The sequence below is a fragment of the Penicillium malachiteum genome (assembly GCF_028827825.1).
Source record: "Penicillium malachiteum strain IBT 17515 chromosome Unknown utg000003l:1.0-4950554.0:1.0-4952489.0, whole genome shotgun sequence".
NCBI classification, from domain to species: domain Eukaryota; kingdom Fungi; phylum Ascomycota; class Eurotiomycetes; order Eurotiales; family Aspergillaceae; genus Penicillium; species Penicillium malachiteum.
The window spans coordinates 789,394-805,539 of NW_026643096.1; the positions used below are offsets into that span (position 1 = coordinate 789,394).

The 16,146-nt window shown below is 46.6% G+C and overlaps 6 protein-coding genes across 6 annotated transcripts; 2 read left to right on the forward strand and 4 right to left on the reverse strand.

The window, feature by feature from the left end:
- Positions 1-320: 320 nt before the first annotated feature.
- On the reverse strand, positions 321-1,646 carry N7483_006618 (uncharacterized protein; the record flags this gene model as incomplete). Its single annotated transcript, XM_057090055.1, is given in 2 exon segments — positions 321-659; positions 672-1,646. 2 exon segments carry the CDS (start codon positions 1,644-1,646, stop codon positions 321-323), a joined length of 1,314 nt encoding a protein of 437 aa, XP_056944796.1.
- A 48-nt stretch (positions 1,647-1,694) lies between these two features.
- On the reverse strand, positions 1,695-2,742 carry N7483_006619 (uncharacterized protein; the record flags this gene model as incomplete). The annotated part of the gene is made up of 3 exons (XM_057090056.1): positions 1,695-2,018; positions 2,222-2,533; positions 2,674-2,742. The coding sequence occupies 3 exons, from the start codon at positions 2,740-2,742 to the stop codon at positions 1,695-1,697; spliced, it is 705 nt and encodes a 234-aa protein (XP_056944797.1).
- An 801-nt stretch (positions 2,743-3,543) lies between these two features.
- N7483_006620 (uncharacterized protein) lies at positions 3,544-6,022 on the reverse strand (the record flags this gene model as incomplete). The annotated part of the gene is made up of 3 exons (XM_057090057.1): positions 3,544-3,928; positions 3,969-4,864; positions 4,928-6,022. The coding sequence occupies 3 exons, from the start codon at positions 6,020-6,022 to the stop codon at positions 3,544-3,546; spliced, it is 2,376 nt and encodes a 791-aa protein (XP_056944798.1).
- Positions 6,023-6,478: 456 nt separating this feature from the next.
- On the forward strand, positions 6,479-8,226 carry N7483_006621 (coatomer subunit delta; the record flags this gene model as incomplete). Its single annotated transcript, XM_057090058.1, has 4 exons — positions 6,479-6,481; positions 6,562-7,005; positions 7,059-7,255; positions 7,323-8,226. The coding sequence occupies 4 exons, from the start codon at positions 6,479-6,481 to the stop codon at positions 8,224-8,226; spliced, it is 1,548 nt and encodes a 515-aa protein (XP_056944799.1).
- A 1,371-nt stretch (positions 8,227-9,597) lies between these two features.
- Positions 9,598-12,570, forward strand: N7483_006622 (CeGAL family transcription factor; the record flags this gene model as incomplete). Its single annotated transcript, XM_057090059.1, has 5 exons — positions 9,598-9,693; positions 9,762-10,015; positions 10,089-10,200; positions 10,253-11,019; positions 11,073-12,570. The coding sequence occupies 5 exons, from the start codon at positions 9,598-9,600 to the stop codon at positions 12,568-12,570; spliced, it is 2,727 nt and encodes a 908-aa protein (XP_056944800.1).
- A 647-nt stretch (positions 12,571-13,217) lies between these two features.
- Positions 13,218-14,838, reverse strand: N7483_006623 (uncharacterized protein; the record flags this gene model as incomplete). Its single annotated transcript, XM_057090060.1, has 2 exons — positions 13,218-13,921; positions 13,983-14,838. The coding sequence occupies 2 exons, from the start codon at positions 14,836-14,838 to the stop codon at positions 13,218-13,220; spliced, it is 1,560 nt and encodes a 519-aa protein (XP_056944801.1).
- Between the last annotated feature and the right edge of the window lie 1,308 nt (positions 14,839-16,146).

Consider the following 16,146-nt stretch of genomic DNA (forward strand, 5'->3'; position numbering starts at 1 on the left):
CCCGTGAACGTTCAGCATAGTAATCGATCGAATCTAGCTCGAAAAACGTCTGGCTCGGTGTAAAATTCGTGACTTGTCGACACCAGGTCCGGTATTGATAGTTGCTGTTATCAGGAGGTCCAAGGAAAGCATTAAGATGGGACTGGAGCGTCTTCTTCTCAGTACCTTGAGCCAGGTAGACATGTTTAACCCACCAGAAATTCGTAATTTTCAAGACGATTAAAGAAGCGAGAACCCTATCCCTAGAGTCATAAGAGTCACAGTTGGAGATAGAGCTGGCTCTTTTAATGAGGAATTCTGGGTTAAGCTGGAATCCCCCGTCAATCTTCGTAGTAGTTGATCAAATAAGAAAGACAAACATTGGCGGCATGATGATGAGCCCATGGTAAAGTCCAACTAGTTTTCGATTCCAAATATTCCAACACAGATATATAAGCAAACCGCCACACATTACATTCAGCGTCAAGGATAATGAAATTCTTGCAGAGCAATACTAAAGAGTCCTCTTCAATATTATCTTCCTGAGGTAATGCCCGACCATCTTGGCCCATGCGAATGATTAATAAAAGCTCATGGCTTTCAAGCGGTCTCAAAGAGGCCATGATCCACCGGAGGGCACGTTTAGCAAGAGTCTGATCAGGCTCTCCGAGTGCTTCAATCTGAATTCAGACTTTGTCGTAGGATTCTTGCAGATCAACTGGAAGACTTTCGAGTATCTGCCGCACATTCGTTGCTGTGGTACAGTCCTTGAGCCGATGCACTTGCATAGCTGCCCACTGGAACATTCCCTGGCATTTTTCAAGCAACTTGGTCATGATCTCCGTTTTCAGACGTCCAAGAACTCGGATACCTTTATCCTTGGCAAGTCGATCTAGCTCAAGATCAAGAAATTTCTCGATATCGTCATGATTATCACTGGCTGAAATGGTAACGCTAGGCACACTTGCCAAGTGAGACTTGATGTTTGAATCAGGTCGGCTTGAGATGAAAATCTTAACAGTATTCTTGCACTCCAAGATGAAAGACCTCAAGGCATCAATGAGTCTATACCGTTTCTCTGAGTTGCATTCATCCATAGCATCGATCATGAGGATTGTCCTCGGATATATGTTCAATGACTCAAGGATCTGCTCCTTACACTGCTCAAACTGAAAATCAGTGCCCCTGTTTCGAGCAAGATTGTATGCTTGCCTGAGCTTGACACGCATGCTTTCTGGGCTGCGCTCAGTAGTCGAAAGCTGACGTACAAAGCTCTGGAGAACGGACAAGGCTTGCGTACGCAGGGTATCGTTACGATCGCAGTAGAAGAAAGCAAACCCTTCATGATCTGGAAAGTCACTTAATAGATCTTGGATATCATCGATAACAGAGGACATGAGAAAGGTTTTGCCGGCACCAGGTGAACCTTGAAGCCAAAACAGACCTGGAGAACTATTCTCTTTCCAATCACGAAAGCGTTCGTGGTGTATAATCCAGTTACCTGTACCTGGAGTTCTACGTTCTTTGACGCGATTGTGATTTTTGCCAAAAGGAATTGATGAGATCCACTCTAGAATTTCATTGCGCTCCTTGTCATGGAGATATTCAAGAAGATGCTTGACTCCTTCATCGATATGTTTTATCGGGGCATTCAAGATCTCGATCATTCGGACCAAACGTTCGTCGGCTGCCACACTGCGTCTGTTTTCGCAGACTTAGATATCAAGGAGAAGTTGAGTTTCCTGCTCATCAATATCTGAGAGGGCACCGGAAGCCTTTTCTGGATTGACGATGGCTTCGAACGTGCGCTGTGCAGTATTCTTGGAGAAGAGGGTACCGGCATCTGCCAAAATATCGAGAGAGGTAGCGTATATCTTGATCAGCCCAGTTTCAAGATTCTTTGTAACGGAATCAAAAGAACCTTGAGATTTTGGATTGAGATAGATCTCCTCATAAGCCTGCCCGCGACAGATAATGCGCACGATCTTTTCGGTGGTTCCAAGAAGTGCTGCCATTTGTTCTGATTCACCTAGGGGGATCTAATAGTGAAGATCAATAACTAATTTGAAATTATATTGATGAAAATGGTCAGAGGAGTACAAACCTGTAGGCCAATCTTGATAATGGACTACGACAATGCTATCTGAGTTGGTGCAAACTGCATAGCAATATCTCCGGTCTTCTCGACCCAGTCAATGATTGATGTTGTGTAATTCCGAAGAAAGATGGTTTTCCCACGAACGGATATACGCCAGAACTTGCTTTCGCATTCTTTCTGTCTTTCGTTCACAATTTCGACCAAGTCGTTGAAGCTGAAGTTTACAGATCCGGATTCTAGTTGATCGAGACCCATGGCTTTCAGAGCCTCCTGCTTCTCAAGAGGTAGGGATTGAAGCGCCTCACGCCAGGAGTCTTTCACATCTTCTATCTCTTGCTTCGGGGTTTCTAGTGAGGAAATCCTGTGCTCAGGGCGAGTTGAGGGCCCCGCATTGTCTGGTGGGGGTGTTGGGATGTGTGCATGTTCGACTTCGTCCTCGTGTGGCTTGACCAGTGCCTAAATTTCAGTTAAGACTGTTAGTATGGATATCTCAAGTCTCAGAATAATATAGATGGGAGGAGGTCATGAGACATCATTATGGACATCTGGACATGCGGGACTTGCTCTTGTTCTTCTTCCAAGGTTGGGTTTGATACCTTCACATCTCTGTCATGTTTGTGCTTCAACTTGAAGTTGTCAACCTTGGCCTTCAGTTTATCAAACATTTTGCCATACGTCACACACGTAAAGAGAAGGGGTTCCACCAGAGTAGCGTGACTCGAGGTTGTCAGTTGGGTAGAATAAAATGATCAGCCCAAACTTGAAGATATATTTTATTTTAGTCCGGCGCTTAATCATAAGTACGGCGTACTATAGCCTCCACACCTGGCATCAAGGACAACTTGAAACCGGCTCTCAGAGTCATCCGGTCAAAAGCGTTCTATAATTTACATTACCAAAATGGAAAAGATTAAGGGAGGAAAAAGTGTTCATTTCCAATACCAAGTATTTAACTAGAGATAGGAGGGCTCTCCACGCTCATACGCCGAATACTATGGATGAGGTAGAAACTAGAAGATCGGCCACTAACGACAACTCCCATGGACGCCCCGAAACAACTTTTTGATCGCAAGTGGTATCATGCAGGGAAAACAAGGACAGAAAAAAGGGGGGGATAATAACGACATAACAGAAAAAAAGGGGAATGCGAGAGGACTAGGCAAAACAAAAGTTGCAGACTAGCTCTACTCGAATGTCCCAAAAGAATTGAAGAGGGGAAGGAATATCACCTGGTAGGCCAAGGAACGAGAAAAAAGCGAGTATTTGACTTACCTGTGTCATATGATGTTGAAGGTGAAAGAGTCCACGAGTCGTAAACGTTGCTGAGTATCAGAATTAGTAAAAAATGGCGAAACTGTCATTATTGCAAGGCTAGCAAGATCCCGAGGAATCAGGACTAGGCTTGCTAGCAATTGAGAAAAGCAGAATGCCGCCGAAAAAATGGAAAGGAAGAAAAAAATATCCGTTTACGAAGGACGCTGGCGCTTGAGTTCGGGGGTGGTAGCTTCCGTAATGTCCCACTCATCTTCCTCTTCCCGAGACCGTTTGGTGGAAAGAGTGTCATGAGTGTGGGAGTCAGTAACAGAGGTGTCGATTTCGCCAAGCTCCAGTCCTTCTGCGACATCCAGTTCGGGGTCATAGTCGAGCTCATCCTCCGTTGATTGCTGGTCGTCGAAATCATCCTCCAAAAAGGCACCGGTTGGTTCTTCATCGGGGTTCTCCGAATCCACATTCTCGGCGTTGGCGAGGTTCTTGTTTTGGCCATCCTTGGAGGGAGATTGCAATACATCCTCAGCGATCCCGAGAAGGTCATCCTCTGGTTCAAGGGGGGTTTCCTTGCCAATAATCGTCCTGTGCGGCATTGTCCAAAGTGGACTCTGACTCTTCATACGTGTTGAGGTCAAAATCAGGCTCTTGAGCATCCGTTGGGTTTGCGTCGTCTTGTTCTTGTTGCTTTTGCTCTTTCGAGGCTACTCCAGCACCTGGAATTGCAGAGTTGCCATCATGAGACTTATGGTCATCTTCATGATCTTTGTGATTTTCTTCAGGGACGCTGGTATCGTGGATTTCAATATGATCACCTTCATCGATCTCTTCATCGAGCTCGCCGTTGCCGAGCTGTTGGTCATCATGGTCGGAGTGGTGACCACTGTTTGGATCGCATGTAGCACCCGCAGATGCATCTTCGGATAGCGCACTAGTTATGACTGCCTCGGAATCCGCTTCCACTGTGTTGGTAGTCTCCGTTCTAGCGGTCTCAAAATCATCTTGCACATCAGCAGCACCTTCGTTGTCATTGAGGACACCTTGAGGATTTTCATCCACTTCTTCTTTCGCTTGTTCAGGCAAGAACTCAAAATCAGGCTCAACATCATGCTGAACGGTGGTATCGTTATCGCCTTCTATTACTGTAGCTGTCACTTCATTCAATTCGGTGGAGTATTGAACTTTACTAGTGACCTGATCACCTGACAAGCCTTGTGCATCGGCTGACTGATCTTGCTCGGCATCTTGAACATGTGATTCAGCAGCAGACTTTTCTCCAGCGGCAGCAGTCTCCTCCGCAGCAACATCCGCCTGGCTATAATCAGCCCATAGTTGCACTTGGGATAGACCTTTGCCTTCCTTGGAACCAGCATCAAGACTTGCTAACTCATTTGGAAGAGAAGGTCTACTGGAAAGACTAAGATAGAAATCGTCCGGTTCATGATTGCCATCATTGTGGCAAAGGCGAAGGTAAATCTCCAGGATCTGATGCAAAGTGACTTTGGATGTGTGCAAGGAGTCCTTTCAATATTAGTTAGCAACTTTTGTTCCATAAAAAAAGGATATTATGGGGTTTGGGCTCACCTCTGTTATTTGGATACCAAGACAATCGATATCAAGAACAAGAACATCATCCTCGGTAACATTATCCAAGAGAACTTCGCGCAGAGAGCTGAATAATTTACCAACACCTTCATAGGCCAGACTTTCATCATGGAGGAAGAAAGTCTCAGCCGAATCACCCTCTAAAGGTGGAAACAGAGAAATCTCGCTGTCCTCATAAATGACTTTGATGGGGTGGAGAACCTCTTCATCAAAAGTGACAGGACCATTTTCGGACACATGGGTCTCATGCTGCGCAGCAATTACAGCATCAGTTTCGGGCAGATAGGCCTTGGAGGCTCCCGAATCATCTGCCAAGGGGTTGGGAACAGGATGATCATCCGAGATCGAATGTTCAACCGGCTCATTCGGCTCAACCGGTTCGACCACAGTAGTTTGGTTAGTTTGCTCACCAGCCTCGGTTGGAACCTGATCGACACCCGCGTCAAAACTTTGATGAGACTGAGCTGGCTCAATCTTATCAAGTCCAGACTGGTTGTCTTGCACTGAGGTATTTTTCTCGTGGTGGGTCTCGTGGCTGATATGCTCCTCTTGAGGGTTCTCAGAAGAGGTAACTACGGGCGATACAGCCTGAACCTCCTGAACCTTCTCGCTGACCTCTGTCGCAGTTTCTGGGGCGGGTACCTGTGGCTCATTGATCTGGACTTCAGCAGTCGGAATAGCTTCAATAGGAGCGATAGACAGAGAAAAATCCACCGGTTGATCTTGGCTATGATCACCTTCTACCATCTCTGCTTCGTAGGTAACTTCGTACTGAACGTCGATATCATGGTCTTCATCGGCCATGTTTTCGGTATCCACCATGGACCCCTCAGAGGGTTCATCGACCATATCGGCATCATATGTTACATCGTTTTGGAAGAGGGAGGGTTGGGAGGTGTTGGGAAATTCATCGGCACCCATCATGTCACTATCCATGTTGGAGGCATGGTCGTCCATGAGGTCGATATCGATATCAAAATCATCGACTTGGCCCTGATAGGGCGAAGCCATTTCGAGGTCCTCACCTACGGGGACCTCCATGCTGGCATGAAGTAGTGAGGATGTTGATGTCATTACAAAACGCGTTGTAAAGTGAGGTATGGGGAAGGAGTCGCGATATTTGGGGGATTGCGGCCTTTACAGGGTCTAGACCATGTGGATAGGGTGATACGGTAGAATGAAAAGGAAGGAAGGTCGGTAAATGGCTAATTATTCAACTTCGATCCATGTCAAGAAACATGAATAGCTGAAAAGGACGGAGGTGAGGGAAGAAACTAAGTCTTGGTAAGAGGGGGATAAAGGAAAAATGTTACGAGGTTCGTTCGCGGCCTGACGACTAAGCGAAAGGCGGAAAGGAAAGCGGTGTGCACGGACCACCTCTCAATGAAAGAGAACAGAGTAGCTGTACCGGATGATAACTAAACATCAAACAGGGGCGTCATCTTCAGCTGCTCCCCACACCATCAAGTTACCTTTTACTGCTATTTCCTCCCCTCAGATTCTGACTAGTGCTTTTATACGGGTTTTACAATGGTAAATATTACCAATTCCTTTTTAACAGACCTCCCCCGCAACGTACTTCGACTGACCCGGTCTCGCCCTCTCTTCAATAGGTCGTTCTCGCAGCATCGATATGTACTCGCGGAGGCAAAGCGGTCCTCTCGCGTCAGTTCCGCGAAATTTCTCGGTCTCGAATTGAAGCCCTTCTTGCTGCATTCCCTAAACTTGCGGATTCGGGAACTCAACACACCACTGTCGAGCAAGACAACGTGCGCTTCGTGTACCAGCCATTGGATGAGTTGTACATCGTCCTGATCACCAACCGTCAATCCAACATTCTTCAGGATATCGACAGTCTGCACCTCTTTGCTCAAGTTACTACCAGCATTTGCAAGAGCCTCGATGAGCGTGAAATCGTGCGCAATGCATTCGAGCTACTGAGCGCATTCGATGAGTTGGTCACATTGGGTTACCGGGAGAACTTGTCCTTGGCCCAGATTAAGACCTTCTTGGAGATGGAGAGTCATGAAGAGAGAATCCAAGAGATCATTGAGCGAGTATGTTTGAATGATGAAAGCGGGGCCAAACGTAGGCTAACACGAGTCAATAGAACAAAGAATTGGAGGCTAGCGAAGAGCGGAAGCGGAAAGCCAAGCAGTTGGAGATGCAGCGCAAGGAGGCTGCTCGTTCAGGCCGTAGTGCTGCTCCCCGAGCTCCGAATTACCCTGTTTACACACCACCTTCCCGTCCATCAGTGCCGGATACCTATGATTCTTATGAAGCGGAGAAGAAGAAGACATTCGCGAAGTATGAAATTTTCCTCGGGAGCGAATGCTTTCTTTTCGGAATATGTTTAACTGACAGAAACATCTAGGCCTCTCCCCACCCGTGGCAAGGGTATGCAACTTGGCAAGAAGTCCAAGGCAACCGATATCTACGAGAAGGTCCGTGGTGACTATGGCCCCGAGGCCGAGGAGGAGAGCCCTCTGGTCACTCCCCAAGTGTCTACACCAGTACAAGAGCCTGTCTCTGCCCGCGAGTCCCTGACAGCGGACCGTGAGCCTATCCATGTAACCATTGCCGAAACCATTTCTGCAACCCTCACCCGCGAAGGTTCCTTGAAGTCGTTTGAAGTCAAGGGTGACCTTCAGCTGCGAATTAGCGATCCGTCTTTCACAAAACTGCGTCTCGATTTACACGCCAACCAAACCCAGGGTGCCCAGTTCCGAACCCACCCCAATGTGGACAAGGCCCTCTTCACTAGCTCTTCTGCCATCCAGCTCAAGGACACCACAAAGCGATTCCCGACAAATAATGCCATTGGTGTTTTGCGGTGGCGTGTCGCTAGCTCGGCTGATAATGCCGATATTCTGCCCATCACATTCACCGTGTGGGTTAACAAGGGCTCTGACTCGACCACCGTCACAGTCGAGTACGAGCTGACCGGCAGTGATAGTCTTCGGGATGTCGTTGTTACCATTCCTTATGGTTCTTCAGAGCCTTCTGTTTCCAGCTTCGATGCTGTGTATGAAGTTTCGGGTGACAGCCTGGACTGGAACCTCGGTGCTGTTGATGAGTCGAACCCCTCCGGCAGTTTCGAATTTGAGACTACCGACGGTGATGAGGATCAGTTCTTCCCTATGAGTGTCAGATTTACTAAGACACAGCCATTTGTGGATGTCGATGTTACTGATGTCTCACTCTTGGAGATGGAAGGCGAGAGCACCGGCTTTTCCAAGGATGTCCGTAGCGTTGCAGAGAACTTCCTAATTGAGTAGTTCTGCAGGTGGCTTGTATAGAGTGGGATACTAATGACTTTCTGATTGTGGTTTTCTGGCATTTATTTCCCCCTTTTCTTCTCTTTACTTTCGAATCCGTGTTCTCAGCCCATTCTTATTGTTTTTTCACATCAAAGACCCTTTTTTTCTTGCCAGGCCATGTCTCCTCTACTCAAAATTGAAACTTTTATTAGACTCAAAATAATACGGCGTTCGAGTCAATGCACTCTTTATCGGTAACCTCCCCGCAGTGATGGCCTAATCAGTCATTCTAGCGTAACCCACGACCAGTTGACGTCAACGACGTCAATATTATGGATTCTCGACTTCTCTGGGGTTCAAGCAGGCACGTAGCAACTTTCTTAATTGGGATGCCCCTTCTGGGGACTAACTTTAAAAGCTTCTAGTACCTTACTCTCTAACCCATGGGCAGCTGCGGCCGCTATCGAATCAGACAGGGCCAAACTCAATGGTAACCAGGGGCATCAACAAACTTCGGCGCCACCACCAGGAAACGTCAGATTGACTCTACTGCTTAGGTCTAGGCCATGGCAGCTTCTTCCATCTGCTATGTGGAGTGTGAGCACGAGCACTTTCCATAACTGGCCTAGCTGAGTCGATTCAAGTCAATCGCAATTCTCAATTGCAAGAATATCCCAAAAAGAACACTGGCGAAGATCGGTGACTCCGACTCCGTCTATATACAATCGCTTAAAGTGCTACTGACACGTACGTCCCCTCAGGTTCAGATCGGAGTTCAGAACCTGTCGGTTTTAAAAACCGAAAACCGATAGATGGCTGGATGGTGTTGTTTAACTTAATGATCGTGGGGCATGGTATCCATGGACTGACCAATATGCGAATCCAACTCCACTTGAGACCTCTGGAATGCAACGGCGCCATCAATGGCGAACAAGACAGCTGCACTTGCAAAAAGACCTCAAATTCGCCTCAATGATTAGTTCTGGTTCCTGAGGCAAATCACTTGCTTCATAGGCGGTTTTACATCGCACAGTGGCTAATTTTGCGAGCTCACCGAGATGCTACCAAGATATCCAGTATAGATGGAATAAGATCAATAGCTACAGAGTTTGGATCTCGTGCGTAGCCAGACCCAGACTTCCTGGTTCCCTGCACGCAATATCCCACTTCTTTCATAGGTCGGAGCTGCCGATAGCTTTATAATCCCAGCGTCTTCCTCAACCTCGCCTCTTTGTTGACAATTCGATATTGGCAGATTCTACATTGCCATTGAATCTTCAAGGTGAATCAGCCTGAGACTCTATGCCAAACAAGATTACCAGACATCCGACGAATGGATACTGATTAGTGCAGACACAACTCAAAATAGAATAATCTCTGTTCTTCATGATGAGTAGCACCCACTTCCCATCATGGACCGAGCAGCAGAGCCTATTCAAGCTATCATGTGCTGATGCAGAGACCTGTAATCAATTTTCAGATATAGTATGTCATATTCCGAAACCCTCCTTAACATTCACGGGAGTTTGACTAAATTGGTTCAAATGATACAGGATAGTATGCCATCGCTTCAGAGAACCGATTCTGAACTAGGTGCAAAGAAGATGGCCATTCCTCGACTAGCCGAAGGGGCAGAATCTGCTTTTACCTCCCCTGGCAGATTTCATCGTCGGCATGTTCGTCGAGCGTGCGAGTCATGTCGGCAAAGGAAAACAAAATGCACTGGAGATAAGTCTGGCTGTCGTAATTGCCGTGAAGCTGGCATTATTTGTTGCTACACGGATGGTAAACGTGAGAAGTCTAAGCGGTAAGAGATATCCCTATGATACAGCAAGTTTTTATCTCGTCTAGTGAGGCTGACAGAAAATACTATGGTATAGGCAACTTGCCAGCCTTTCGGCTAAAGTCCAAGCCTATGAGGACGTGATAAAGCGACTTAGTAGTCGCTTTGGCGTTTCTGATGAGCAGTTGGTGAATATTGCGTTGACAGCAGTAAGAGACCATGAATCCCCAAGCGGCCAATATCGTATCTAAAAGAACACAGGGCTCTGCTCCAGATCTTGCACTTCACTCTGATGGAAGTGCTTCAAGGGGAGAGAACAAAACATCCTGTGATTCTGAACCACCACCTTCTCGATCATCTTCAACCACGCCTTTGGATTTGATCGATCATACGGAGGAAGACTTCAACAGAGACGAAACTGCACGGGCAACAGGATTCATTGGAAAGAGCTCTGAGCTCAACTGGCTTCAGAAACTGAGTAGAGAAGTCAACAATGAATGCGAGGCCTGGTCTGCAAGCATGTCAAATTCAGGTGATGACAATGGTCTACCATCACCTACACTGACTCCTCGACCGGAGAATCCCGTTGATCCTTTGATTGCAGCATCCAACTACTATCTCGATGACCTGGACATCCCTGGCAAGGATCAAGTTGATCCCCACGCTGTTCCATCGCGAGAAACTGCAACCAAGCTTCTAAATGCTTACCTCACCTCTGTGCATCCATCATTCCCAATAATTGGTATCTCAACATTTGTCTCGCAATTCCAGGTCTTTTTCAGTCAGCCAACCCTAAAACCGGGAAACAAATGGCTGGCTATACTCAACCTTATCTTTGCTGTTGCGGCAAAATATGGTCAGCTGACCAACGCAGATTGGCAGGAAGAGGAAGATGATCATGAGTTGTATTTTGCGAGAGCCAGAGTGCTCAGTCTGGAGGATCAGCTTTTGCATCATCCCGATCTCCAGCAACTTCAAGTTGAAGGCCTCGCGTGCTTCTATATGATCTCATCAGGGCACATTAACAGGTACAGTATTTCTCGTCAAGATTGCCCATAAATTATGCTAATAGGTTCCTTAGGGCATGGAAACTGTCTGGAAGTGCTGTTCGAGGCGCATTAGCTCTTGGTTTACATCTACGCAATGCGGGCCCTTGCACATCGGATACTTCTAAAGAGATCCGGTATCGTGTCTGGTGGTCACTGTACAATGTTGATCATCTCCTTTCCGTCATGACTGGTCGACCATCTTGCATCACCGATGACTACTGCACGACACCTCTGCCTGTTCCCTTTGACGAAAGTGACTTTCAAAAGGAAGAGGTCTCGCAATTGATCAGCACTTCGGGTCGTGGTACTTTGAGTCCTCTTGATCGCATGTCATTCAGCAATAGTGTGGCTAGCTTGGACTCTAATGCTGACTCGGACACCAATGATACGCCTGCAGAGGGTGACACAAAAATGATCCGAGCTGAGTATCTAAAGAGTCTGCCGCCTTGTGTATCGCTGTACTTTTTGCAGTTGACCTCACTCAATACTATCGCCAAGCGCATGGCAGTGAAGCTTTACAGCCCCGAGGCCTTGCAGTCACCATGGGCCAGCACTCAGTTCACGATTCAGAGTTTGATGCTGGAGATTGATTCTTGGTTCATGAATCTTCCATCGGCTTATGACTTCACCTCCACACAAACCTCGCAATGTCCTCTTGGTCATCGAATGGGCCTTGCTTTCCTATTCTACAGTACCAAAATTGGTATCACTCGCCCTTGTTTGTGTAGACTTGATCCATCGCCAGCTGAAGACGATAAAACACACGAGTTCTGTAGCAAGACAGCCGCTGAATGTGTCGAATCTGCATGTCATATGTTGACACTATTCCCGGATACCCCAGATGCAGCGCTTCTTTCTCGGATCTCTCCATGGTGGTGTACTCTTCACTATCTCATGCAAGCTGCTACTGTTCTTCTCTTGGAGCTTGCATACAGAGCTCAGCATGTCCCCGAGAAAGCGGTCATGGTATCTAAGGCAGCAAAGAAAGCTTTAGATTGGCTGTCAGCATTATCCAAATCAAATCTCGCATCCGAGCGAGCCTGGAAGCTCTGCAACGGATTCCTCCGTCGTCTAGCACCACATGTTGGAATTGACGTTGATGATTTCTCGGGTAATGACAACGACGAATCATCTGCCGCTTCTCTCCTGGATGCAACAGAGATCGAAGATACCGCAAATCTCGAAGCAGACCAAATTGTGGACGATATTACGTTCGACCCAACTGTAACCCTGCCAACAGCCTCGGTGACAACTTCAGTCGATACTATTGCCGCAGAGATGGACTCCATTGTGTGCTCGCCAATGGACCAGTCCGATACTCCGCTTGCGATACCTGTATCTTCGTATGGCCTCGAGCCGGATCTACTGGATCAGTTCATCAAACCAGAGAAATCAGTTTCTGGTAAAGGATCTTATGATGACTACTTCCCTTATGATCCTGCTACCGGTCAGATTACGGGTTCATTTTTCCCAACGGGACCAAACTTGGATTTTGACATGGGATACTCCTGGCCTGATCCAGTTTGTTAAGTGATAGTGCTCAAGCTTTATTGGCTTGGTTCTCTTGGAGACAATGTATCGAGAGTTGAACAAAGGTTGTCTCAAATTGTCAATCTTGAATTGTGCTGGTTCGTGCGTTCTTCAACTTGAAGTTTGTGGTTTATATTGACATTGTTTTGAAACATAAAACTGGGCATTTCTAGAATCGAGATTAAAGGGAAAAGTTCGTCTTTCATGCGAGAGCTATCTAGAATGACAAGAAAGTACTGCTTCCCATATCAATATTCTTGCGCTTCTGCAAATACAACTAGTATTTCGTATGAAAATTGAACTTTGCCGGTCTTCGCTAATATACAGACGACTCGGAGATCTTGATATTCGAATTAAATCTTCAGCTGATGCAAGGCATGTAGTCCCAACAAACACATGTGAACAGATTAGGACACCCAACAGTTGCCAGGGGATGGCTTCGACCAAGTCCAGACCGGTCTTTTTTGTTTCCTCTGCGCTGCCCAGAACACCATCATTATGTCACTGTGTGATATGCCCAAGTGCTTGCTACTCATGGGTCACCTGCGTAAGCAGCCTATCACAACGAAGAGCCGCAAGTGACGTATGAGCTCGTAATTTCGAGTCAGGGAGTGAGAATGTTGCTTCAACGCGCCAAGCCAGCTGAATCATGCCTCCCAATTGCGGCTCTTCGCTGTGAACAAGGTTTTTGCATACTCGGCTGCAGTGCTAAATCGTATTAATTTGCCTGAAGTGGACGAGATGGAAGCAATAATTCCCTGTCGAATATCGACAGTGAGATTCTTCATACCGCCGATCCATTCCGCCTCACAACGACTGACTGGGCTGCTCCAAATTCTGTAATCCACGCCGAGGAGAGCTTGTGCATCCAAGAGGTATTTTTCAATGCAAGGAATGATTGGGAGTAGACGACGCCGTACCCCACAGCTTCCGTGATAAGAATCCACCTGATAGTCTGGATATCGCCGTAGAGTAGATATGATGCTGATGATGCTTTCCGAAGCTGGACCTTGTTGCGTGAAATCAACCCCATCGTCACTACCTAAAGGATCCAAATTGAAGTCAGGATCGATGATATTTGACCCGAGAAAGACGGTTCTGCTACGCATAGCGAAGAAGCGTATCATCTGACCCAACTCAAATGTGTCACATTGACTTGAATTTCCCATACCGCCGCGGCATTGGAACTGAGTTGTCTGGGTTGATGTGGAAAATGCAGCGCCTAACATCCTGTTTGGAGCCGGGCTTGGTCTTGGATTTGGATCGTCCAATACTCCATAGGCGCGCATGAAGTACGCTTGAAGGTCAGTGATAGTATTCATGACGCACTGCCGTCGATAGTATAGTTCCTCTGTATTCGGAGCCTTCAATAAGCTTCTAGTAGCAGAATACGCAAGGTGGGAGTGGTGTACCTTCAATATTATCAGATAGATAGTTCCAGTAAAAGGAATCGACATCTGGACCTTCTGGTGCATTGTTCCAGAATCTTGATCCAAGTATGAGGAGGGTATGGGTCATGACCTGAAATATGGCATGGTCTTTAAGAAGTTTTGAGATGAAGATAATCTGACGAATCCGTTCTTCTTTCATATCCACCAAAGCAGCGTCAAAACGCGATATTGACATCTTCCCTTTCGGGCCATACTGATATTTTACTAGTCGCAATACATGCTCGACACGATCCGTGGAGCTGAAAGAATCGGCAACTTGAATGAGCCTTGCAATAGTAGCCGGGTTTTCAATCTTCAAGGCCTCTTGGAAGAGACCGTTGGTGGTATCATTCATAGATTCCAAGCATAACACTTTCATGAACAGTCCCAAGATATCTGTACCACACAGCTTGACCACAGGATTTTCAGAAAATTGAATGACAGGCAAAGAGATCTCATTACCGCTATCGAAGCTTGACCCCGGCTGCGACTCAGCTTTAATCTCCAGCGCCTGTAGTTGCTGAGCGAGAGATCTTCCTTCCGAGAACTTTTCTGGATCTAGCATAGCATCAAAGTATCGAGAATTCTCTTTGAGAGATGTGACTGAGACTTGCCAAGCGATCTTGCCAGTTGTCGAAGATGGATCGGTGTGCTCAATAATCAGATCTCCATTTGGTGAGATGATCTTTGCTGTATTGGACCCGCTCGTTGTATTTATTGGACCTTCCAAGAAGTTATTGTAGGGTCGTGAACCATGGTCAATCAAAAGACAAGACTGCTTAAGACGTGTTGTTCGTTGTCGATGCTGCGAAATCAACCCCACCTCTTCAGACTTCATGGCGAATGTCGATCTTGAACTCAAATTCTTAGCCGAGAGGGGTATAAGGACAATTATTGGGCATATGGGATTCAGAGCAAGTTTCCATTGAGATGAGAATCCATAGTTGTTTGAGTTCAATGGGTGGATGAACAGAGAAGTCTGAACATTGACATTTGGAAAGTGAGAGATACTCAGTTCTTATGACGCGTTTCCCGATTTGGCTCAATACTGACTCAGCCACGCGTGGGCACGTGAACCTCCAGCCCTGGAGGGGGAGAAGCGGGGAGAAGGTAGTGCCCGCCCGGCGGTCACCGTCCCTAAAACACCAGCTATATAGCCCGACAATACCATATGTGCATACTAGGGTCAGCTACAACCCACCAAATCGAGTGTCTCAACGCTATTCCTTTAATTTACCTCGATATGGAATATTTCAAGGGCCCCAAACTGGTCAAATCAACATCACAAAATGCTAGCCTGTGACTAGGTGGCATTGGCATCGCGCAGAAAGTCAACTAAATTACATTCCAAGGGTTCAAATCAAATCAAAGGCCTAGATTTCCATACTATTATCACAACTTGAAACTTACAGTGCACACAATATTTCTTGGTTTTGTGAAGTATATCACGGCCCTTCATAAACCATCTCATTCAAAATGTTGGCTCTCGTAACGAAATGAGAGGATTCCATGTCTCGCATGTCTGATTATGTTGTGACAACCAGATACTATGTTAAAGGGCTCCCGACTCGGGGGGAGATATACCGTGACTCTCTATTATCATGGCTTCTAAAACGGTACCACTAAGGATCAATGGATCACACATGCATGAACATTGATTGATCTGAAGGACGTAAAATTCCAACCTTGGAAGGTTCAAATGTTTCATCTGTCTAGGTACATCATTCGAGTATGTCGCGACACAATTTGGTGTTGAGGATTTGTAGAGACTTCAAGAAAATAGAACGGTGCGTCTGCTGTATCCCATCAGGGTGGATCTTTTCAGATGCCTGCGATAGGAGAAATTCTTGAGCAGATTGATGGACCAAGATAATTGTGTCTCTTCGTAGAGTAACGAACTGCCCACAATATCCAACTAGCTTTATCATGGATTGAGTATTATTTGAGGCTCTCTCGGGCAAGTCAACGTAACCCTTCACCTCTGACAATTTTATCGGCCGGTAGACTGTTGTCACCTTGCGCAGAATCGAAGGGCATATAGCAGCAGTTGGAGTCTTCAACCCCCTCACTTTATCTAGCATTCACACATAGAGCTCGTCAAGACCAGGGGGGGGAAATATTTCAGTTGATACTCAACTTCCCAGAA